The sequence below is a fragment of the Stegodyphus dumicola genome, chromosome 9, assembly GCF_044657685.1.
Source record: "Stegodyphus dumicola isolate Sdum_Otavi_A_Nest chromosome 9, ASM4465768v1".
Classification (NCBI taxonomy): domain Eukaryota; kingdom Metazoa; phylum Arthropoda; class Arachnida; order Araneae; family Eresidae; genus Stegodyphus; species Stegodyphus dumicola.
In genome coordinates, this window is record NC_140776.1 from 111,927,283 (window position 1) to 111,952,845 (window position 25,563).

A 25,563-nucleotide genomic window follows, 5' to 3' on the forward strand; every position below is an offset into this window, starting at 1 on the left:
TGTAATCAAAAACCCATTGACATATATGGTTTGCATAATCTGCCAGTGATTGAAAACTTAGTGGCAAGTGCAGATTTCCACTATAATACTACATAAAATTTAAAAAATAGACCAGACTTTGTATTTTTTATTTTTTGATGTGCTTCATCCACATAAAAATCTAGATCTTGCTAAGGCTTCTACTTAAACTTTAGTGGACTGGGTCTGGAGTTTACCTGACCTCAGCTTAAATAAGGAACAGTTCTTTCTCCTCAAGAACATAATTTGGGAATAGCCTTGAGCAAAGTTTTCTGGGTGGTTGTTCTTTGAGAAATGCGAGTCCGGTTTCCTTTTATTACAAACTGATGCTCAGGCAAATTGCCTCCTATGAAGGGACTATGAGTTTCAACCATGCCTCTCTGGGATTCAAACTATGGCTCTTTGGTATCACAGCCAGCTCCCTTAACCACTATACCGTCTGAACGGCCCATTTTTCTGTTCTATGTTATATTGTAAAGTGGAATACTTTATTATTGAGATTTTCTTGTGAATACAATTAAATTTGCTTTTCTTACAAATTATAAGTGTGGCTGGTGTACATTTTTGGATGGTTGAGTTGTAGTACCTGAAAAAAAATTACAAGGTTGTCTACCCCTTGGCTTATATGAGATCTAACTCATATAAGCCAAGGCGCAAAACTGGTGCAAATTGCATGTTACTGAACTGGCAAATTACTGAACTGGCGCAAATTTCATGAGCTATAGTATGCAAGAAAGTAGGTCGTGCACCACCGTGCCATTAAACTGTTCAGCCGTCCGTGTACCTGAACTGGCGCAAAATGTATATCTTTCATGACATATATATTTCAGTGTAACAAAATGAATTGTGAAATGATAAACAATGTTTAGGTACAAATAGTAATTTTAAGACATCTAGGGTGTAATCATAATCAATTGATCAATTGACAAAAATAATTGCATGATGAGTTTTTTAATTTTATACGAAATTATATTTGAAACTTGTGAACGTAGCAAAGCTTTACAGGGAACTGAAGTAACAGATCATCCAGTTTCGTCAGAAACAACTGGAAAAAAAAAAAAAAAAAAAGACTAACGTTACAATCAAAGGAAAAATATTCGATCTAGAATAACTTGTTCTAATAATAACATGCGGCGTTTTATGCACAAAGTCTTTGCCACAAGTCAAACTCGTGGCTTTTGTTTATGGCACAAATTCTTTACCATGAGTCAGACTCGTGGTTATGGACCAGAGGGTTAAAAACAAGATAGATACATAAATAAACATAAAATATGTATGTGTACCATGAGCAGCGACATATATTTTGTTCCTTTAACACATAACATTAATCAAATAATTGTTTATAATACCAATTTGTTCCTTTAACACATAACATTAATCAAATAATTGTTTATAATACCAAGCAGTATTATAAATATGACCACATATTTAGATTAATTGTGGAAAATATGGTCCTATTCAGTTTAATCATTGTATTATGAGCCTACTGAAAAACTAGCCAGATTATTATTAGCTTTATTAGCTGCCAGCTGGTTTTTTTTTTTTTTTTTTTTTTTTTTTTTTTTTAAATCTCTTCTCCTGATAGATTACTGATTCTTCTGGTTTATAATTCTGAAGTTTTACTAAAGTAAATGCTTCTCAGGAATAAATAAAACTTAATATTGTACCAATTACATTTTCCACCTGTAGTGACCTCCAGCGTAATTTTTCTTGTTAAACTCAGTTATCTTAATCTGCTGTAGACCATTTGAAGAACTTTTTATGATTCAAACATCAGTATATAGTACATTACTCAGATTTTTTTTGTCAGTATCAAAGTCTTAAAAAATTGCAAAGTAAAATCAGCTAAATAGCATAAAAATTTAAAATATCTAAACAAGCATTAATATATTTTACGACAGAATCATATTACAAATAGTGATTTATAACTTTGCTATTGGATTGTTTAAAAATATTGTTACGTTATTTTCTTCCTTCATGTTCGTACGGAGTTTGTAAGGATTTGCAGTGAATAATGATGACACTACTTGATGAAATATCAAAACACACTTTATTAGCCAGTATTGTCAGGACAGCTCCAAAACACGTTTTACATTCGTCGATGAACTACTATAAACACGCTGACACGATCAGCAACACAGCCTTCAGGTTATCAGGCTATCACTGTGGAGACAGCTTCACTGCAAAGCACCAGAGTACAGCTCCCGACTCTGCTAGGTCGTTCTCGGAACTTCACGTACTCTCGAGACTCTTCATGCTACAACTCGCGATGCATTTGATGACACACAGTGCACAGCTCCCGACTCTTTGGTTCAGTCATTCCCGGAGCTCAACACGCTCTCTCGACGATGCACTAACCGCGATACACTATGAGACTCTTTCAGTGCACTCGACGACACACTTGGCACTCCGACTTCGCACGGACTGATGAACTCGAGACTATCTCGCACTTGATGAGGCAGTCACTCTCGCCCCTCTTGATGAGGCACACTCTCAATGACTGACCATTAGCTCGCTAGACGAGGCACACACTAACTGATTGCAGACTAGCATGGTTTATTGTTCTTTTGACTGGTGTTCGAGAACATTCTGGGCTAAACCAGTAAGAACTCATTCCAGAAGGTTCTCCGTCCATGGCATATCACCAAATGGGCGATTTCTCACCAAATGTGGCAACCCTGCCTTTCCCTGCCATTTTATGATAACCCTAAAACTGGTTTGCGGGGAACGTATCTTACAGCGCCTGTACATTTTGTAACAATATTTAATGAAATGTATGATGACCTTACCAAATAGCACTCTGTCACTAATATGCATGGTATTTGTCAGTTCTTATGCTTGTTATAATGTGAGTGATGTACTCAAGATGATTATAGCTGTGAAACACTCTTCAGGAGACAAAATTTACCTTTATTTAGATGCTAGGTTGTCTGCGAGGAAATGCTTTGTCATACAAGTGTTTAATTGTGAATGGCAGCTCTAATTTGGCTTGTGTTTCTACAAGTGCTTCTTCTGCAGACATCTGTTTAACAAGCTTAGTGTTAGTAATGCATCAGTGAGCTAATTCTGCCATCTTAGTGGAATAAGGGTATAGAGTATATTGATTATGCCTATCCCATAGCTATAAACAGTGTTGTACCATACTGATAATTGCTCAGTGATTCTATCCATATCCATAGTGTTAGAGTGGTGATATAAGAACAAAGCCTGAAATCCAGACATCCAGTATCTGGAATGATCTTATTGGTTAAGCCTTTCCTTTCATACTGAGGATTGAAGTGGTTTATGAAATAAAATTAGCCAAAGAATGTAAAATTAAGAGTATTTTATAGAATATTAACATGAATCATCATATAAATAGTTCTATAACCATAGCCATTCATAAAGTAAATATTACTCAATTAGATTATCTTTTGAAATGGCATTGCTGCACAATGTAAAAGCATCTCAGTTTTCCATACTTCAAGGTTAAAAGATTTTTGTGACTCCTAAATGCAAAAGCATTTGAATATCCTTTAGAAGGCACTTTAGGTTATTTGAGTGTACATTGTCCTGTTTTGGCAATGTAGGCTGTAAACATATCAATTGTTCCCAAGAATAATTTAAAATGATGCAGATGTATTGAGTAAATATATATGTATTTTTGTGTTTGGAAATTTTTGTTTTGTTGTTGTTGAGGTTTTTAAAGCATTGCTTAATTAATATTCTCAGACCTTTGTTATAAGATCACTCCTGAAGATTGACAGAAGTGACATAACAAGTAGAGAATAACTTAAAACATGAAGTTATATAAGGTGGAAAAAAACAATATCTAAAAATAAATAGTGGTATCCTGTTTAAATTTAAACAATGGTGTTCCATTTAAAAATATTTGCATATTTTTATTTTTGTACAACATAGCACATAAATTTGATTCCAGACATAACATCACCTATAAATTAATATGTTTGAAATGCGCATCAGTAATATCATGCTATTGCTGAAAATCTTGTTATACAGTCAGAAGGTGTTAATTCAGACACCCATAATCCGGAACGATCTATAATCCGGACCTCAAAGCTACAGACTTACTGTGCATGCGTCGCGTTCACGTATGCGCACAGGCATTTACGAGTGCACGCAAGACCTTTACGGCTGCGCATATGTTTGTGCACATGCGCGTTTAATGTGTAACGGACGATATAAGCTGAGCTAAAATTATCTAATTCAGTTAATGTTGCAGATTGCGTTGTTCCTTAATCTTCGAATTGGATCCGGCTTATTATTTTTTGCAGACTGTTAGAGCAATTTCATAAAAGTAAGCTTGAACTTTCGATTATGTCAAATAGAATTTCTGATATATATTTACTAATATGTAATTTGTATCTACAAAGCGAAAGTATGTTTCGAATTCTGAAATCTGTTTATCAATTTCACTCTGCGGATTGGAAGTTGATCTGTCAGCACTATCCTTATCTTCAGGGCAGATGTTTTTATTTTATTTGGCTTATAATTCCTTACTAAGTGTAGTATTTCATCTCGATGTACTTTGTCTTTGATATGATTTAAATCAAGTTCCTCGTCATTATAATTTGCTTCCAATAGTGACCCAGAGGTTATTGAAAACGAAAACATTTTGATTGACAAATTAGTCGGTATTCTCAACACAGCAATTATAGGACTTGAACGGCGGAAATTTGTAACTAAACAAGAAATTATGTCTGTTTAATAGAATTAAAGAGAAAGTATTATCACATGAAACGAAGCAACTTACAGTGAAAGAAATGTTTAATAAAGTAAACAAATAAATATTAAGCTTTTTCTTTTTGTAAATTTTGATACCGTTTAGATCATAATTGTTCTTTATTTCATAAATTATGGTTTCATATTTTTAATTTTGTAATTTCTGCATGCCATCTTACCAGATTTAAACTGATGATCTATAATCCGGAATCACCGAAGTCCCGATGAGTCTGGATTAACGACTTTTGACTGTAGTACCTAAAATACTTAACATGTCAGCTTTAAGTACTATCATGTTTTCACTGAGATTATTGCTCTAAACACTACTGGTAAAGATTGTGAGAGTTATTGGAGATTTGACTAAATTTATATTCCCTGGACCATTCTGTTCTCTTGGGCAGTTCCTCATCTGTAACACTTGCTGATATTCGTATTTCATGTTCTTATACCTACCAATTTAAGTGAAAAGCCACTGTCTGCATTAAAATGTCTTGCTGATCACACTAAGCTTAAAATATTTAGCAAAGAAAAATACAAATGCAATGACATCCCCCCCCCCCCCCCCCGAAAAAAAATGGAAGCCAAACCTTCAATTATTTGCAAAAATGTTGAAGAATCAAAATAGTTGGTAACTGCGAAATAGTTGCAGTAGAATATTAATTAATTTTTAAAAAATTATGTGTTTCACTAATCAGATTGTTTAAAAATATTTCTGTATAACTGTATGTGTATAGATCACATTAATATTCTGAATTATTTGGAATCATTATGAATTTTTACTTCACAGTAATTTTTAGAATTTCTGAAATGGGTTTGCAGTCACACCTACTTCATAAATATTTATGTATTGATATTTTAGAAGAATTTCTCTCTGTGGCATCTCTTGAGCATTAATAATTGCAGTAACATATTTAAAATAAAAATGGCACTTTAGGTTATTTGAGCGTATAATGGCCTGCTTTGCCAGTTCATTTTATAGGTTATAAACATGTTTAAGAAAAAGTAAAAAATTATTTTTTCTCCCTTGTTGAAAAGTTTTGTAAAGCTTTTCATACAAGTATGAAGTTTTTTTAATAATAAATAATTTAAAATGTATTTCACTTCTTCAAAGCTGAAATAAGTTAAATTTTCTTTAAAGCAGAGATTCTTTTATTGTCTAATGTGTCATTTAACAGCCTCGTATATTGTGTTATAAAACGTTTGTTGAATTGCCTTTTCATTTGTATTTATTTTCCTATAATTCAAGCATTCAATTTAATAACCTGTATTTATCAATATGTACTGATTAATTATTTGATTAAACTTTAGCCTTTTCTCAGTTCATTTTCTTTAAATATGCTTACATATTTGTTGATTCATGCTGGCTGTTCCTGAACTGGATATCATTTGCATAGTTTAAAGTTTGTAATGTATGTTATTTTTGTGTAGGTGCTTATGGAAAAAAGAATTAGACCATGGATTAATAAAAAAATTGTAGAATATATAGGTGAAGAAGAACCTACCTTAGTAGAATTTATTTGTTCAAAAATAATGGCTGGTAGTGCTGCACAAAGTATATTGGACGATGTATCTATGGTGAGTTGTAATAAAAAATTATAATTTTACATAGTATTTTAAATAGAAGCCAGTGGTTATTATATCTAATATTTAAAATATGTTGGAAGCCAAAAAATATATTTTTCAGCTTCATTTACAAGCAAGCAACTTTTTACTTCTTTGTACAAAGTAAAGGAAGTATTGTAATTGTGAAATTTTGTATATGGAATTGCTATAACACGTAGCTGTGTACCTCCTCTTTTTGTTGCAATCGGCTGCACCAAACTTATATACACTGTCTGCAAATAAGGATCAATTTGAATACACATGCAAATGCCGATATCTGCAACCCTGATGTGTCTCATGCCCTCCGCCATTAAATATTGTGTAAAAAAACAACATTGGCATTAGTCACATTCAAGATGCCATGAAGTGCAGACTTATCTGACTTCAAGAAAGGTGTAATCATTGGGTATCACAGAAAGGGCCAATCTCTTAAGGGGCATATTTAACAAGCTGAATTACTCAAATTCAACAATAGCCTATGTGGTTTAGAAGAGGAATGCAAGTGTTGATTGTTGGAATGTGCCCAAGTTGGCAAACCCACTAAACTGGGAGTCTAAAGAAATTCGGAAGAACCACACCCACATACTGCAGGAGTTTCAACAGGCATCCATGAGTGTTATCTTGATGAATATACTATCTGTAAGAAGCTCATCTGCACAGTTTTCATGGTCGTGCTGCTGCCCATAAACCTTTGATTACAAAATCCAACCCTGCCACTCGGTTAATATGGTGCAAAGCATATTGACGGTGGGCCATAGAATCAGTTAAAATGATTTCTCTGGAGCAACAAATCAAGGCTGCCGTCTACCATTCCGATGGCAATTTCTGATGTCTGGTGTCTGCCCAAATAACACCTCCTGCCAGAGTGCATTGTGGTCACAGCAAAGTTCGAAAGTAGAATTATGGTCTAGGGGTGTTTCTCCTGGTATGGTTTGGGATAATTGGTCCAAATTTGTGTTAAGCTCAACGCCAACGCCTACTACACTCTTTTGGATGACAGTGCACTTCCTGCATTATGGCAGTTTTATGGGTTGGACCCATGTTACTTTCAGGGGGACAATGCCACCAGATAGGTCCACTGTTGATTGGTATAGTTGATATGATAATGGAGTTAGCTGAAGAGTGGTCTGCCCAGACCTGAACCTATCAAAAACTTTTGGGACAAGTTAGATCCCAAATTAAGGGGTGCAACAAACATTCAACATGGGTGAAGGAACTTGTATGTTGTCAAACCAAGTGGAAGAAAATACCAATAGCTGTCATGCGAGGTCTTGTGGAAAACATATCTCAGAGGTTTGAGGCTGTAATTGCTGTTTGTGGAGGCTCTACTGAATATGAATAAATTTTGTTTTTCTATCACAGGCATGCAGATACTCATTGGTAGATAGTATATATACCCACCCTCCTTACATGCGTAGATGAGCTCTATTTTTTTTTTTAGTGAAGGTGTTTCGAGTTTTTATATATTTTTGCTTTGCCTCGAAGTGACAACTGAATTAGGAAATGAGAAATATAGCTCTAATGAAATTCAAAGAAATAAGTTTAAATGAAGTGCAGCAAAATTGTGTATAATTTAATAGGTCGTACAAAGATATCATGTGGTATCCACATCAAGTTTTTAATTATTAGAATTTGTTGAAGACTGCATTATCTATGTTTTTGATTATGTCTGTGTAATATTATAAAGTTAACATTTAAAAGCAATGTGTGTTCTTAGTAATTTTTGCAATTTTGGTGATGTATATATAGTACACACTGGAGTAATTATGATATTTTGGATTAAATGCAAAAATGCTTCATACTGAATAATTTGAGATATATTTTCTATTTTCATGACTATTTCAATTTTTGTATTTACTTTAATGTAGGATAGTAATATATACTAGAACAGAAAAAGGTTTAATGCAGTAAGAATTTTTTCCCATAACTAAAATAAACTTTTCCAAAGTTCATTATCTAATTGTTAAATTGATGACTGATCCTTCTTCATGTGAAAAGGAGATCTGTGTTTATGGTAATGCATTCATATTGTGTTCTTATGTAAATTGTAAAAGTTGGTAAATTCAGTTCTCGCAGTGGTTAAAGGAAATTCTTTTACTTCAGTACTAAAATGGCTACTGCATATGCTTTGGCAAAATTGAATTTCTCAAATATTAGAAAACACTATACATAAAACCGTAACTTAAGAACATAATAAATAAGATTTATATCAAAATTAGTAGGATTTATTTACATTTAATATGAAATATTTTAATTACTTTTGGCAAAATAACATTAATTCACATTTGTGGAGGCCAAATTAAGGCAATTTGCTAAGGCAATAGAATCAAATACTATAGTGTCTTATTCTACATATTTCTGCCGCATGAATTCTAGTGAGCCGTTCCTCTTTGTCTTTTCTTTTGCCATTTAGGCCGCACACCAGAGTAATTTGATTTTGTGCACATTTGCGCCAGATATGGGATTACAAAGTTGTACAACTTTTTATCATCTCCTTTACAGTTTTAGCACCTCTGTTTGGAATTTGTACAAAGAAACATTCGTTTATTTACCTGGAGATTTCTTCCCAAACCCATTGTTTAGTTAAAATTCTACCTATGTTAGTTCTTTCTTTTTATGAAAATAGACTGTAGTCAATCTCAAGGATTTTTCCAGGTCCAACTATTTTATCTTTTGAATGTTTTATGATGCAACAAACTTCTCATATACGAGGCGTATTCGGAAACTAAGTACCGTTTTGAAGGGAAAAAAAAAAAAAAAAATAGTGAAACAATTTTTTCGAATCCAATTTTATTTATACATGAAAATACATGTCTTAAACTATTTTTCAACATAGTTTCTGCCAGTGATCAAACACTTATCATAGCGGGTGACCAGTTTTTGTATACCATCGTCAAAGAAAGTTCCCGCCAGTTTCGATAACCACGACTCCACAGCGTTTTTCGTGTCATCGTCAGATCCAAAGCGCTTGCCACCAAGCTCGCGCTGCATGTGCAGGAACAAGTGATAGTCGGACGGCGCCAAGTCCAGGTTGTACAGCGGGTGATCGAGCTGCTCCCTATGAAACTGTCGAATTAACGATTGAGTGACACCAGCAGTATGGGGCCGAGCATTGTCATGGAGCAACACAATTCCTTTACTGAGCATTCCTCTTTGTTTGTTTTGGATGGCACGCCTTAGTTTTGTTAAAGTCTCACAATATCGTGCCGCATTAATGGTTTCACCTCTGGGAAGAAATTCAGTAAGCAAAACGCCTTTCCTATCCCAGAGGACAGTGCACATGATTTTTTGTGATGACATTGTCACTTTCAACTTTTGTTTTTTCAGAGAATGAGTGTGTCTCCACTCCATCGATTGTTGTTTCGATTCTGGTGTGAAAAGACACACCCAAGTTTCATCACCTGTCATAATTTGGTTTAAAAAGTTTTCTCCCTCATCACTGTACCGCATGAGAAATGTCAGGGCACTACCAAGTCGCTTTGTTTTGTGAACATCAGTGAGCATTTTTGGAACCCATCGGGAACACAGTTTGCGATAATTCAAGTGGTCAGACACAATGTGAAATTTATGGAAATGCCTCTGAAGGAGTTGTTTTGTGAAGCGTCTGTTCTTATGAATTGCTTCATCAACTTTCCTTACCAAATCATCGGTGACAACAGAAGGCCAACCACTCCGAGCCTCGGCGTGGACATTTGTTCGACCTGCATTAAACATTCTTACCCACTTTCTCACCATTCCATCACTTATCGCGTATTCACCGTAAACTTCTATCACTTGACAATAAATTTCGGCCGGTTTAACATTCCTCGCTTTCAAAACGGCACGAATCTCACATTCAGCGGGAGAACTAATTGTCTTAAACATTTTGAATGTGCACAGCAAACTGAAAACACAACATAGAGCAACCAAAATGGCGACAATTGAAAGTCAGTGAACAAGAAAGACTAGTGCGCATGCACGGGACGCCTACCACAGCGCTGCGATGGCGCTAGAATAAAATGGTACTTAGTTTCCGAATATGCTACGTAGTTGATCCAATCAAGTGTTACCTTTTCCTCATATTTAACTGCTTATTGCACCATCTTATGGAAAAACATGAGAACATGAGGTTAGTCCTTCAGCCTTTAGGAAGTGCAGTTCAATAAGAAAAGGAATTCTCGAGCCATGAAACCAATTATCAGTACGGAAACATTTTTAATGCATCTTTTTACACTACATTTCCATACACTTTCCTTTCCTGTAAATAATTTTGTATAGTGGCTGTTTTCAAATTTTTGCTCAGTATGCAAAATTCCATGCTCTTGGGAGAAGCACTGATTCTTTTCAGTTAATGATAATTTAAATATGGTTAACATTTCAGAGGAAAAATTAACAATGAAGAATACAAAAGAATGAATAATATCAGGATAATTGTAATACTTATTTTTAAACTGATGGAAAATTGAAAGTTGGCAACATTTTAAAATGAAAGTAATTAGTGATATAGTGATATTTTGAAGTCAAAAAATGGACATGAAAATAAAAAATTGGGCATGCTATAAATATCACAAAAACTAGTCCTTCTTTTCTAAATAATTATAAATTAAAATGTTAACCATTTTAGATGAAAAAAGAAAAATATGATATCATGGAGACAGGATCACAGTTAAATTCAGATTTTTAAAACTGTTGCAGGTTAAAAATCTGAGGATTACATTTACAACGGTGTGTGACTATTCTTCCAGTTTTAGCAATTGACTGAGGTGGCTGCTTTTAATCCTGAAGTACCAAGAATATTTCTAAAAAATTTTTTTAAAAATTTAATTACAAATGATTTAAATTCTGAATGTATATGTTATGATCATAAATGATTACTGACTAAGAGTGTTATTTTATAGTGTCCTTTTTCATTGATTCCTTTGTTATTATAATGCAAATCAATTATTTTTATTTAAATTCCAATAAGTAACAAATAAAGTCGTAAAAAAATAGAAAATTTTTGTTTATGGCATAAAAATTTAAATTAGTTATATTGAATATTTAAAAATTATATTCTTTCGTAAAGCTTTTAGATTTTCACCATTGGAATATTTTAATAAAAAATATTATTGTAGGATTGTGTTCATATTTTTATCATTTCACCGTAGGTCTTAGATGAAGAAGCTGAAGTTTTTGTTGTAAAAATGTGGCGACTACTCATTTATGAGATAGAAGCAAAGAAATTGGGCTTAGTGTGTAAACCCGACTCTGCATCTCAGGTAGAGATATTTTTCTGTGCACTTATTTATACTGTATAAGACTTGTGAAAAATATTTTAAAATGATATGCTATTTTATGTTATTATTTTTTCCTCCCCAGGAAAATATGACTCAAAGCAAGACGTGAAAGAGCATATGTCTGTGTTACCAGTGGAAAGTTCTATTGGAGTGCAGGCCATATATTAGGACTGACTGGACTGCCTTACTATGAGAGTAATGGTGCATTGTAATTATACCATCTCATTCACCAGTGCTGAGGACATATTCTCTGCTCATAAACCAATTGTACATGTGAATAAATCCTTTAAGACGAAACATATTTCATGAGTCTGTTTTATTACATGGTTGAAGACACAGTTTTGTTACACCTTGTCTTCTCATAAGCAGTTATCAATTTTGCTAATTATCAGAAGGTTGTTAGAAATTAAAGTGATGCTTATTTTGGTAGTTTTCCTTTGACCTATGATTTGGATACAGTAAAACCTCATAATTCAAGATGGAGTTTTGTTATACTTTCCTAAAATTTGATTGTTTTCTTGTAAGCAGTATCTTTTTTGATAACCGTCACAAGGTGGTTTAAAAATTACACTGATGCTTATTTTGATAGCTTTCCTTTGATGGTGGTTTGGAATTTAAGAAGATGGATTTGAGTAAAAGTTCAATAGAAGTATTTAAGTGTAGGAAAGTCGCTTAGGGACATGTATCTTGTCGGCATATTTCTGTAAATAAAAGGTCTTTATTTAAGAAGATATCCAATTTTTGGAGACCAGGATATTGTGTAATTTGTTTTTACAAGATCTAAAATAAACTGCATAATATGCAGTTTTCCTCCCTCCCAGCAACTGGTAATGATACAATTAACATTGGATGGAGATTTCTGTTGTTTAATTAATTGCATTCATCTTATTTGATAGCTCTTCTAAAATATTAGAAATAGTGAATGCAGCAAAGGATTGAGATTCGAATTGATAAATTGCAACCAGATAAATTTCTATGTCAAGTTAACTCAACAGTAGTAAAGTGCTGGTAAATATTTCAGAATGTTGCAGTAAAATCTTACTTTACACTTGTAAGAAAGAAATAAGTAAAGAGAACAATTGCACTCTTAATGGACATAGAGGAAGGAACTGCATTGTTGTAACATGAAGTATAACAAAAGAGAATGACTTGAATTACACATCTTAGTATAGTGTGCAAATAACTTAACTTTGTAGTAACAGAATCGTGCCCAAATAATGAGTGTGGAAAGTTTGACAAAAAATTGTTATAGAAATTGTGTTTTTCTGTAATTATTAGGTGTGCAGTGTAGTTATGAGAGTTTAAAGCAGGGATTCCCAACCTTTTTCTTGCATTGATACCTTTTAAAAGAATTTCATGGATCCACTTAAATTGTTTCTGTAAAATAGAACATCTAGCATACTCACAATACAAATAATTGCACATAAATAAGTTAAAGATAATAATTAGATTAAGAAGACAAATTAAAAGTTTTGAAAAAAGAGTTTATTGAATTTATGCTTTAATTATTTTTGGTATTAATTTTATAAATATAAACAAATTTTCAGGAACTAAATCACAGATTTTAATTGCACAAAGGTTCAACTTTAATGAATGGGATGATTGCTCTAGATGTATGTTTTGAAGCAATTTTTGTTACATTTGGCATAAAATTGCTTGATTCTTAAATATTTTCATTAAACAATACCCAGCTTTTATTTAGCAACCTTTTTTTTTCTTTTCCATAGTTATTGAAGCCTGCTTCTACTAGTTAAGAAGTGATGCTGGTTAATTGACAACTTTTATTTTGAGATATTTCTCTTTAAAGACTTTTCTAAATTTGACATACTTGTGCGTTTTGAATAAGACTTGTACGTGAATATCCTGCTTTGATGCAATCAGCTTTTCTTGCATCATAACATAAAGATTAGTTATATTGCTCTTCAGCAGTTCTATGAGCAATGATTTGAATTTTCCATGGCACATTCAAATTTTCGGTGGAAACAAACATTAAAACCTTTTAAATTTTGTAAATGGCTTGTATATAAATAATCTTCTGAGGATATATAATCCTTTTCAATAACTGATAATCACAAGTAATGGAATTCTTTTCATTTTAGTGCTGATATGAACAAGTCAGTTTCAGAACAAAAACCAAAACTAATCGTTTTAGCTTCAGTGAGATTTATGTCTTTTCTATGTAGTTTATTTTGTCTGGCATTGTTTAAAGAACATATATCAGCCAAGCAGAATATATGTTTTTGGAATTTTATTCACTGTGATGCCAAAGTATAGTCAGCTTCATGAGAAAATTCTGTCACAGTATTAAAAATGTCTATAAAATGCTGCAAACAGTTACCCTTGGAGAGGTTTTCATCATTATAGTCACATATGGTTATGCAAAAGACAGTCATTTTTAATTCCGAGATCTGGGAATTTTTTGACGATTTTTTTTAAAACATTGTAACATTGATACATTTTATTAAAATAATGGTAATATATTGAAATTATATTAAAAAATAACATTAAAATAAAACATTTTTATTTTTTGCCATCTTATTACAATGTTCCATTTTGGCATCTTGTACAATATTTTGAAACAAGGTTATAATGCTACAAAGCACAGTTAACAAAACAGTTCTAAGCAAAATTAGCTATGTAATTAATTAAATATATCTTTTTAATTTTTTCATAGGAAGAGTTCTTCACATGTAACTGTCTCAGAATTCTTAGAACATGCATCAGTTTTCTCTATAAAATTAATTTTACACTTCCCCTTTTTTCTTCCAAAATATTTTTAGCTTTTTAGAATATGCATCAGTTTTCTCTATAAAATTAATTTTACACTCCCTCTTTTTTTCTTCCAAAATAATACTAGCTTTTTGTTATTACAAAATTGGTATGAATAATTTTTCTGTAGGATTTTAGACACTGCAGCTTGGAAAGTTTAGAAGCATCTGAAGGCACGTTTTATACACCCTTATTTTAGAAGATTCCTGAAAAATGTCTCCATGGATGTGTTTTACAAAAAGTGTGTGATGAATTTCTTACTTTTTGGTGAACGTCTGGAAGAATAGTGAAAACATAATATTTGAATGTTTTACTTCTGATACAAGAATCTTTTTCTTATGTTTATCTTCCCTTTATTTTCTCTAGTTTTCACTAGACACAAGCATGGAAAATATCAAAAATGCTTCTGATCTTATCACATGGAAAGACATTATAGAAAGGAGTTTTTTTATTAATAAAGAAATTGAAAACTAACAGTTTAAAATAATTATCTAATATGCTTACTGCATGTTGTGATGCATCATACACAAAGCTGGCGCTAGGCATTTTCCCATCTGATGCAATCTCTGTGGATCCTAAATTCTGCTTCCAATGCCTGCTATAAGAGTTACGACATTTCTAGATTTGCTGCTCGGTGTATCAATAAATTCTGCCACACCAGCTCTATAAGCAGTCCTTACAGTAAATATTCCATATTTCTTCTGAATGTTCATATTACTAAAGAAATAAAAGCAGCAGCTTTTTCTATACATTCTAAATGCATTTATTTTTTTAGAATAACAGAAATCCTTAATTAAATTCTAAAATGAAAAGGAAATGTGTTGAAAAAAGAAACTGAATACATAATGAAAATCATTCTTCAAAGATATGTACAGTTATTATTTATGATTTCAGCCTTTACTATAACTTCCCATTTCTATTCCTCATATGATAGTTACTAAGCCAGCTTAAATTAAAATTAAATTGTACAATCTTTGACCACTAGTCCACATTTTAAGTTTGAATTTGACTGTTCTTGTTTAAGTACATCACCACGAGCTGTAATTGATTTTGTTAGCATCAGAACATGCCTTTGTGTTCTAAGTTCTTTTTAAATAAAAGAGGCTTGTGTAAACCTTTTATAATTAGTATTATCACAGAAAACAAAGCAACTTAAACAACTTACATTGAAAGAAATGTTTAATAAAGTAAACAAATAAATATTAAGATTTTTTTTTGTAAATTTTGATACCCTTTAGATCATAATTGTTCTTTATTTCATAAATTACGGTTTCATATTTTTAATTTTATAATTTCTGCATGCCATCTTACCAGATTTAAACTGATGATCGATAATCCAGAATCGCCGAAGTCCGGATTAACGACTTTTGACTTTATCACATTTGGTGCTTTAGTGGCTTTTTGGAACCTTAGGCTGTGTTCAGACTGGGGCATAAAGAGCATAAGGGGTTATAGTCGAACTGCGTTGCCAAGGCAACCAGTCTGTGCTACGTCACATAATCTGGTTTAAGGTTTGTGGCACAAGGTTCCAAGTTTTCAACTTTACGCCGATTTTGGTATAAGTGTCAACCAATCAGAGTGAAGCTAAAAAAAGTGGCTTTCTTTATACGATTTTGCTATCACATCGAAGGCGACTTTTTTTTTTAATATGGAGCACATCATATCCGAACGAAATAATGAGTTGATCTCACAAGAAATCTACGATGATGACATGCATTTTTTAATGAAATTTTACAATAAATTGAAAATTGTGGATGAAACTCGAAAAGCGAAAGCTAAGCTCAGGATCATGCACGATCCTGTAGATGATTGATCCCATGCATTATTTTTCATTTTATTATGAAACTTCTTTAAAAAATGCATGCTTGCAAAAATTTGTTTTTTCTGTGTAAATTATTATTATTGCTTTCTTTCTGTTTATTATTTTTGTATAAATTATTACTATAATTTTCTTTCTGTTTAATTATTTTGTATTTAAGAATAAATTTATTGAAAAAGCTGGAAATATTGTATTGCTATTTGCTTCAAATGCTGATTTCAAACAAACTTCATGAATTAATTTTACTAAAACATCGAATCAGTATAAAAAATCTGCTGCTTTTTTTTCCAGTAAAAATATTACTATTAAAAAACATAAAAAATTATTTTCACTTATTTAAGAATAGTCACAATTCAATGGTGTAAGCTTTGTATAAGTAATAAAAGTTTAATCTTTTGAGAAAATGCTCTTATGAATTCCAAGAAGAAAAAATGTAGTGAAATATCCTTAAAATAACAGTCTTGACAGTTTTTGTCTCCTGTTAATGTTCTGTTCTGTTTTTTTAATTACATTCTCCATGAAAGCTATTGACTTTTAATGAAACTGAATAGCACACATAATTCATAACATGGGCTTTAATTTAATGAATAGTATTTATTGTTATTTTCCACTCTTTATTACTATCATTTGAATGGAATTTTGATCATTAAATTCATGCTATTTCTCTGGTAGAAATTCCTGGATAAGATATGAATGTTTATAATGTTGTTGTATTTGAAGACTCGGGTACTTAAAATTTGTCAATGTGAAATTACTTTTGAGATATTGGTCGTAAATAGAAATGACAGCATATGTTGAAATTAAAACTCTTTTTGGTGCTTTAATATGCATGTCTGCGAGTGAGTGAAGAATTGTCATAATCTGTCAGCAAATGAAAAATCATTAAAAGTAATTACTTCTGACAACAGATGTGGAGACATCTCACAGCAGAGCAGAGTTTAATTTGAATTACTCGTATGATGCAAAGATACCAATATGCTTTGCAGAATTATCCACAAAAATTCCTGAAAGTTAGTGTTTACTATGTACTGTAGTCTCGAGTGTAACCCCCTTTTTTTTTTGGAAAAAGCATATGAAATTCAGGGGTGCGGTTTATACATGCAAAATATTAGAAATAGATGTATACAAACAGCTGGCAACACAGCAAAATGTATTTAATGATGGAGCATAAAATACATTGTTGGGTGAACGTTTCAACATGTTCCTTTTGATTGAAAATGAAACAAAACAAAAAAAAAAAACTAATGTATGGTAAGTACTGTTTTCCGCTTAACTGCTTTCACACCTGCAAAATGGAAAAATATTATATACAGGCTATCTATCAATTATCCTCAAGATTTTTTTTTAATTGGGCATATTTAGAATATTGTATTTCTCCTAAGAGAAATTATATATAAAAATTTAAGAAAGTTTTATATATATAAATGTTTATAGTATAGAGAGAGCATATTATGAGATTAACCATACTGATGAGATTTGTTTCTTCTTTAGTAGTTTCACCGCACTGTTAACACTTTGTGTACAATACAGAAATATTCCATACTGCTTTGCACAGAAATATGTGCCAACCAAATATAGGTCTTTTCAAAAAAAAAAAATATCTCTAGACCATTTCGTTCTTTTTCTTTTTTAACTTCTTCCGCTGCCTCTTGGCTTATAAGAAAGGCAGATAAAAAAAGCATTCTGTTGAACCAGTAAAACTTTGCGGTGAGCTGAAAAAGCCATGACACAAAATAACGAAAAGAGCAGAGCGAGCGCGGGAAATCAGTCGAGCTAGAAAACCGCGCGAAAGGTGTAGACACATCCACGCATGCGTAAATTTAGCTTCTCTCATTGGCCGCAGCTTAGACCCCAGTCTCGCAGGTGTGAATGGAACTCTCGCATTTTATGCCCTTGACTATGCCGCTATGTCCTTGACGCTCCCGTCTGAACGAAGCTTTAAAGTACTGTATTAACTGTTACAATTCCTAGAACTCTACACAAAGCTATGACACTAATTACCTCAGACAGCACCCAAATTTTCAAAACTTGCCAACCGAACCTACATAAGGCCTTTCAGGTTAGTTCTAATCAGCAGGTGTCTCTCTAGGCAAGCAGCAACGGTGATAACATTCAGTCTTTTGTTATCGTGGTGATAACATTCAGTCTTTTGAATCGTGCTGATTATGATCTTACTTCTCATTTTAATCTATGCCACTTGACATGAAATCTACTTGCTATTCACTAAATCTGCGCAAATATGTGACAAAATTAAGCATAAAATAAATAAATAAAAAAAAAAGCTGTTAGTAAAATGTAAATAAAATGTCATTTATCTTTCAAATATTTGCAAACTATTTATAAGTGTAAAATATTTAATGCTACTTGCTGCATTTTATAAAGTTGATTTTATTCTTTTATTAATAATTAATTCATAAGTTATTAATAATTTTGTTAATTCGTGTTTAATAATAATTCATCCTACCTTACAATCTGTTTTAAATTTAGGATAATGTTACAAAAGTGAAGTTCAGGCATAGATAATATTTTTAATTGAATTTATTCAGTTCCCATGTGCTCATAGGTCCTTAATTTTTTTCATTAATAACCCTTAAAAGTACTTAATTTCCGTGTGCAGAAAACCTTGGGACATGACTCCACCTGCATTGTAATAACGAACTCCGACGTATTTCCCCTTCAGCACAAATCGATTCTTCTTGGCATTGTGTCAGATACAGAGCCAGTCAGTTTTGATGCAAATGCTTGTTGGATAGTTTTTAAGTGAGAAGGAAGCGGGAAATTTTTGAAAATGGCACAGAGGTTATATTGCTGGTTTTAAGCTTAATGTAATTTACCATGCTGAACAAATTGAAAATAGAGCAGCAGCTCGAGAGTTTGAAAGGGATGAGAGATGCATTTGATGTTGGAGAACTGAAAAAGAAGAATATAAAAATATGCCACAAAGAAACGAGCTGAAAGAAGTGGTACTGTAAGGTTGCCGAATCTAGAGGACGACCTTGCAAACTGGATAAAGGAGCAGCGAGAAAAAGGAATGGTAATTTCTACAGTAAAGATTCGCTTACAAGCAAAGCGAATGTTGGCAAATCAAATGAACATAAATGACTTTAAAGGAGGGCCTTGGTGGTGTAGCAGATTTATAAAAAGAAAAAATATATCTGTGTGTACTAGAACAACAGTCAGACAACAATTACCAATGGACAAATATTGACCCCCCCCCAAAAAAAAATTACCATCACAGATAATAAATGTGGATGAAATGCCGTTAGCTTTTAACTCTCCTGCAAACAGAACTGTTGATGAAATTGGTGCAAAAACTGTTTCTGTGCTTACGACAGGGCATGAAAGAACTTCATTTACATTTGTGTTAGCTTGTGCCGCAAATTGTGACAAGCTAAACTGATGATCCTTTATAAAAGGAAAACTATTTCGAAAGGAGATTTTCCTAATGATATAATTATTTGTGCAAATGAGAATGGATGTGTGAAATAATCATGCATGATTGGATGGCTACAAAACGTTTGTCAGTCTCGTAAGGGATCTTTTTTTCAACCAAAAGGATTGTTTATATTTGGATATGGATTCTATGCATTCTCATTTGCTTGAGTAAGTGGGAACCAGATGTCAAAAACTGTCAACGACCCTAGCAGTAATTCCAGGTGCCTTGACAAAAGTCCTACAACCTAAATTTGTTAGGTAATAACAACCTACATTTGTTTGCTTCGGACTTCAAAGCTGAAGTCCGAAAGCAGTGAGAGTGTTGGGTGAGTGGAATGATTGCACACATATGCCAAAATGTTAGCAAATCAAATGCAAAAATACGTAGAGCATTCTTCCGCAAAAACTGCAAAGTGCGTAGAAATCGGTGAAAACATTGTCAATAACAGCAGCGTTCAAAGGAGCTGAAATTATATCCTCAGATAAAGAGACTAAACCAAGAGGATGATCTGGAAGACTTGGACTGTTTAGATCAGGATTTGCTAATTCAGATAGTGAAGAATTGGATTTTGATGGCTTTATATTCTTTTGTTGTTCAAATTTAATATTTTCTTGTAATATTTTATAATATATTATGAGAATTATGAATATGGACTTCTTTGGTGGGTAAATATTACACTTGTTATCATAAATTAAGAAAAAATCACGATTACTGAAAAAGTTACATGTAGAATTTTATGAAACTTTCCCAAAATATACAACACATAGTAAGGTATCAAATAACATAAAAAGAAATTATCAGACAATTATGGTAGTGTAGAAATTAGCACATGTATAAAATGAACAAATCGAAGATGTCAGTTTGTTGTAGTAAAAGTACTTTCAATATGGAATATAATCGCCTCTAGAAGCAATACAGCACATTCAGCGATATGTGATGCTTTTAATTATGCGGTCTATCATTCCATAGGAAGCGAGAGCTATTGCTCTTGCAAAGCAGTTGCAAGGGTCTAAGGGGGCGAATTGAGAGCAGCTAGACGTCTCTCCAAAGCATCCCAAACGTGCTCGATAGGATTCAAGTCCTGGGAACGAGCTGGCCACTCCATGCACATAATTGTTTCCTGTTGAAGATAATCATATACGATGCGAGCCCTGTGTGGTCTTGCATTCTCGTCCTGTAACAGGAAAGCATCACCTATTGCCCCGGCATATTGGGCACACATAAGCATCAAGGATGTCATCTCTATAAACATAAGCATTCACGGTTCCCCTTGGAAAAACATGGAGGTCTGTGCGTCCACCCAAAGAGATGCCACCCCAAACACAGACACTGCCTCTTCCGTATGCATCTCTTTCACGAATGTTTGACGGATGATAACGGGTGCCAGGTTCTCTCCAGATCAAATAACGCCTACTATCGCGTTCTAGATTAAACCTGGACTCATCTGTAAAGAGAACAGCTCTCCATTTTCAGGCGTGCAGTGGACAAGTTGTCGTGCCCACTGCAAACGGTCCCTCCTATGGCATGACTTGAGCGACACGCAAATGGTTATTCGCCTCGCATACAGACCACCTTCTTGAAGCCTTCTACGCACAGTTGACGTTGACACCAACCTTCCGGTGGCTGCAGCAAGGGAGGATCTAAGAAGAGTCGGAGTAGCGATTCTATTCCTGAGTGCACATAATGTCAAATATCGGTCATCGGCGCTCGTCGTAGCAGTTGGCCGTCCTTGGCTGAACCTCCTAGGTGCCGAATCTGTGATTTGAAATTGCCTCCAAAGTCTATGAACCACAGAAGGACTCACATTAAGCCATCTGGCCACTTCTGTTTACTTTGTCCTGCCTCTAGTCTCCCAATGGCTTTCTATCGTAGTTCTGCAGGCAAATGATGCCTGGAGATCCAACGAATTGTTACGAATTGGCTATCTCAGATTTCTGATGTCACTATCACAGTGAAATATGCGGGCTTGCTCTCAAACACTCTTTTATGCTCCTCGCAGATGACGTATTCCGAGTGCAGCGCCACTAATTTGCATATTGGAGTTTTACTCAACTACTCTTACTTGGCAACACATTCAAATTTTACACGGTATGGCTTATTTTTGAGGGAGTTATTGCTATTTTTGTGATTTTTCCTTAATTTATGATAACCAGTTTAGTACATTCGGGAATGTAAGTATATTTTTAACATTTCTTACCCATAATTTATTTTTGAGTTATAGTGTCATTTCATGCATTTTTCATAACTGATATGCTATATAAATGGACATAAGTCAAGATTTTGCGTCTATAATGTTCACGACAATCTCGCACGTCGTTTAATTTATTGCAACGTTTTTGTGCAGTTTTAGTTTTTCACCCACCATTTTCCTTGAGTGCGCCGTTTACGCTGTTTACGCTTCAAGTTCTCCTTTATAATTTTTAAATATCATTGGTATCAAAAATGATTTAATTCATTTCATTGAGCTAATTAAAAATTTCTTTTTGAGATTTTTAAAGTGCTACAGAATATTTTCTTTTTTATGGACATGCATTCTTATCAGATGGTTTTTCATTTTCTCAATTTCATTGCAATGTTATGAAAAGTTCTTTTGCAAATCAGACATAAAGGTAATGTTATGTGTCTCGGCTCTGAAATAAGGCCATGCATCAATATTCTTCAGATTATTGTTGGCATTTTATTTTTCTTGTGACATTAATTTTCAATGGATGCCCGGTGACAAAGTGGCTAGCGCGTTGCGCACTTGCACCACAGGTCCGGGGTTTGATACCCGGGCTGTGCAAGTTTGATTCGGCATTTTATCCCTTAAGTGGGTCGATAAAATGAGTACCGAATTTGTTTGGGGACCAAACACCAGGGGTCTTGCGACAAGCCCAGGGCGACACTTGCCCAGGGCATATGCTGATGCATTCCGAAGCGCAAAGGTCAAGAAAGCAGAAAAAGGGCACTGCAGGCCGTGTCCCACTAGGGCTGTTGCGCCACTGAGTTTAGTTTTTTAATTTTCAGTGACCCGTAAATTTAAGTGTCGAATTTTAAAATGGAAGTTGACTTACCATTCATAAATGCATGAAAATTTGTACAGCAAAGTTAGGAGCTACAAGTACACTGTGAATATGATTATATTGCTATTCTGTGATTGTTGGTAACCCCTCTATTGTGTACTTTTGTTTTTTTAAGCAGCAGTTTTCATAATGGATTAACACATTCCTCTTTTTTTTTTTTTTTTTTTTTTTTAGTTAATGTGGTTATTTATAAAAGTAGTAAAAAATCGTTTTTCCCCGTTGCTTTTGCTCTGTATTCAGTAAAATATGTTCTGGATACCTTAGTTCTTTGAATCAATGCCGAGGAGTGTGAAACCATGCAAAAGTTTCTTCTATGGTACATTTACTTATTGATGATGTAAATTGCCATTTAAGCATAACTGTATGAGCAGATTTTGGTGTGGTTCTTTTCATTTTTCGTATTCTTTTTAGGTGCTTTCTGGTTTTCCTGTTTTTACATTTTTTATACTGCCAATATTTCATAAAAAATTTATTTAAAAAAAGTACTTATTCTTAAATTCTTCTCTTTCTGTGATTTCTGCCTTATAATATGACATAGCTTTATGTCAGTAAATACACTGCTGGCCACCAAAATTGCAACACCAAGAAAGACAAGAAATATCAACAAAATTTATTTAGTACATAACATGTTGACCAAGTATCAAATGATTAAATTTTTATACTTCTGTAAAGTGTGGTTCCTTTAAGAATCAGTAGCCGCCATTCTTGGAGATCGCTGCCACACTCCTCGGCATTGATTCAAAGAACTAAGGTATCCAGAACATATTTTACTGAATACAGAGCAAAAGCAACGGGGGAAAACGATTTTTTACTACTTTTATAAATAATAAAATATTCTATTTAAAAACGTTTTTCTACACTTCGAAAATATGTATATATTTGGTTGCAGTTCTTAGTATTTCTGAATTTTAATGCATAGCTTCTGCTGACGCAAAGGTTTTCCAGACCTTTTTATCATAATTAATGGAATCATAATTAACTTGGAATGTATTGAATGGATAAAAACTTTCAGTGACAAATTCTTGAACTTACCGCCTCAAGCTCAATGTATTCCAGAACCAATGTAAATATGTGTTGAGGCGACAAATGTTCTTTAACTAAAACAGATGACAAGTTTCACAGCAGTTCCTTTAAGCACAGTTATAGGAATGTACAACGTTCAATTCATTTAAAAAACAATTTATTAATTTCTTTGATATGGGATTTCTAACTTGGTAAACAAATTTCTAATCGGAGAAGTAAAATTTTTTTCAACTTTTTAAGATTTTTTGACAGTTAAAACTTAGCAAGTTAAAAATCTGATATCAAAGAATGTAACAAATTTTTTATAAATAAATCGAAGAACATCATACATTCTACAGCTGTGATTAAAAGAACTGTTATGGAACTCGCCATCCGTTAAATCTCAACTCTCTTTTGTCAGTGATGCCGACTACACCGAACATCGTTTCTCCCGAACTTTGTCCCTTTTCACATTTATGTTGTTGTTATGATGTCATTAATTTTTGAAAAGCTAAATTAAAGGTTATGTTCTTATTTAGACATTTAAATGAAAAACCTTCTAAACAAATATGTGACCATCGATTTTTTTTCCTTGCGTTTACTTAGACTCTATAATTGATATAAAATAGTTTAAATTTAACTTACTAAATATTTATCAAAAGATGGTAAAGAATACTATTGCAAAGAAAATAAAAAAATTCAAATTTATTTATCTATCTGAAATTTAAAGTTTGGTATCTACAAGAAATTTTAGTTGGTTACATTTTATTATTCAAATGTATTGAGAGCTGAAGAATAAATTTTCGAACTGACGTGTATTTTACATAGTCTTAGTATGTTTATTTATTCATTAAACCGCTTGCTCAATTTAAATAAACAAATTATGAAAATTTTAAGTTTTCCAAGAAAATTTTTCAAGTGGGATAAAACTTGTGGATAAGTTATGACAATTTTTCTTCAACACATAAATAAAAATACATATATTTGTATGTTAATAATTAGGAGCTTCTTTGTTTCTTACTACACTCAGTGGCATTTTTATTCTGAAAAAAGCCTAAAGTTAAAGTAAAAATGTTTAAAGTCCCTTAGAGAATCATCATCATAGATTATACAGGGTAATTCTAAATTGATTTTACAAATTAAGAGGGGTGATAGTACTTATACAGATGAGCAATAATTACCATAGAACATAGGGTTGCATTCAGAGGCGTAGCGAGGGGGGGGGCAAGGGGGTGTATGATGCCCCGGACGCCGCCGAATCCAATGCTAGTGTAGTTTGGTATTGACTATTCTTAATATATTTAGAGTATTTTATGGCAGATTCAGCATTTTATTATTACGAATATATTCTATAAGGAATTTCTCCCCGCCTTCTTGGTGAGGTGGTCTGCACGCTGGGCGTGTGTTTCCAGAGATCTGCGATTCGATTCCCGGCGAAGGCATTGCATATTTTTCCTCTTTTCTGCTTCCAAAAAATCCTAATGTCTCTACAATTCTGTACATTATATTACTGTAAGTGTTTTTTTTTGGGGGGGAGGGGGCGCCGAAAAGTTATTTTGCCCCGGGCGCCAGTTATGCTCGCTACGCCACTGGGCAGAAAAGAAGAATATTAGAATTCCAACCCGAACTTATAACAGTGTTGGGGGAGCAAATGAATGAGACCAAAAGTGTCGCAATCAGTTTAATGATGAAAAACTCACAGAAAGTGCACAAAACGGATAAAACCGAAAACTTGGCTTTCGAGTGTTAATTCGAGCTCAGACTTTGATGGCAAACACTCAAATGCACATTTTGGTTGGCAGGGTCTCAACTTCGCAAACGATTGCAACAAGTTAATTATCTAATCAAGGACTGAATATTATCAACTAATTTCAACTT

The 25,563-nt window shown here is 33.3% G+C and overlaps 1 protein-coding gene across 1 annotated transcript in view; it reads left to right on the plus strand.

Annotated features, from left to right (window-relative positions):
- LOC118200385 (RNA-binding protein 25) overlaps positions 1–11,898 on the plus strand; it is a 72,469-nt gene extending 60,571 nt beyond the window's left edge. Inside the window, exons 18-20 of the mRNA XM_085823915.1 lie at positions 6,169–6,315; positions 11,469–11,579; positions 11,680–11,898. Of these exons, the coding sequence (XP_085680041.1) occupies positions 6,169–6,315; positions 11,469–11,579; positions 11,680–11,706 (285 nt within the window). The 3' untranslated portion in view covers positions 11,707–11,898. The remainder of the gene's footprint in view (positions 1–6,168; positions 6,316–11,468; positions 11,580–11,679) is intronic.
- Positions 11,899–25,563: the final 13,665 nt, after the last annotated feature.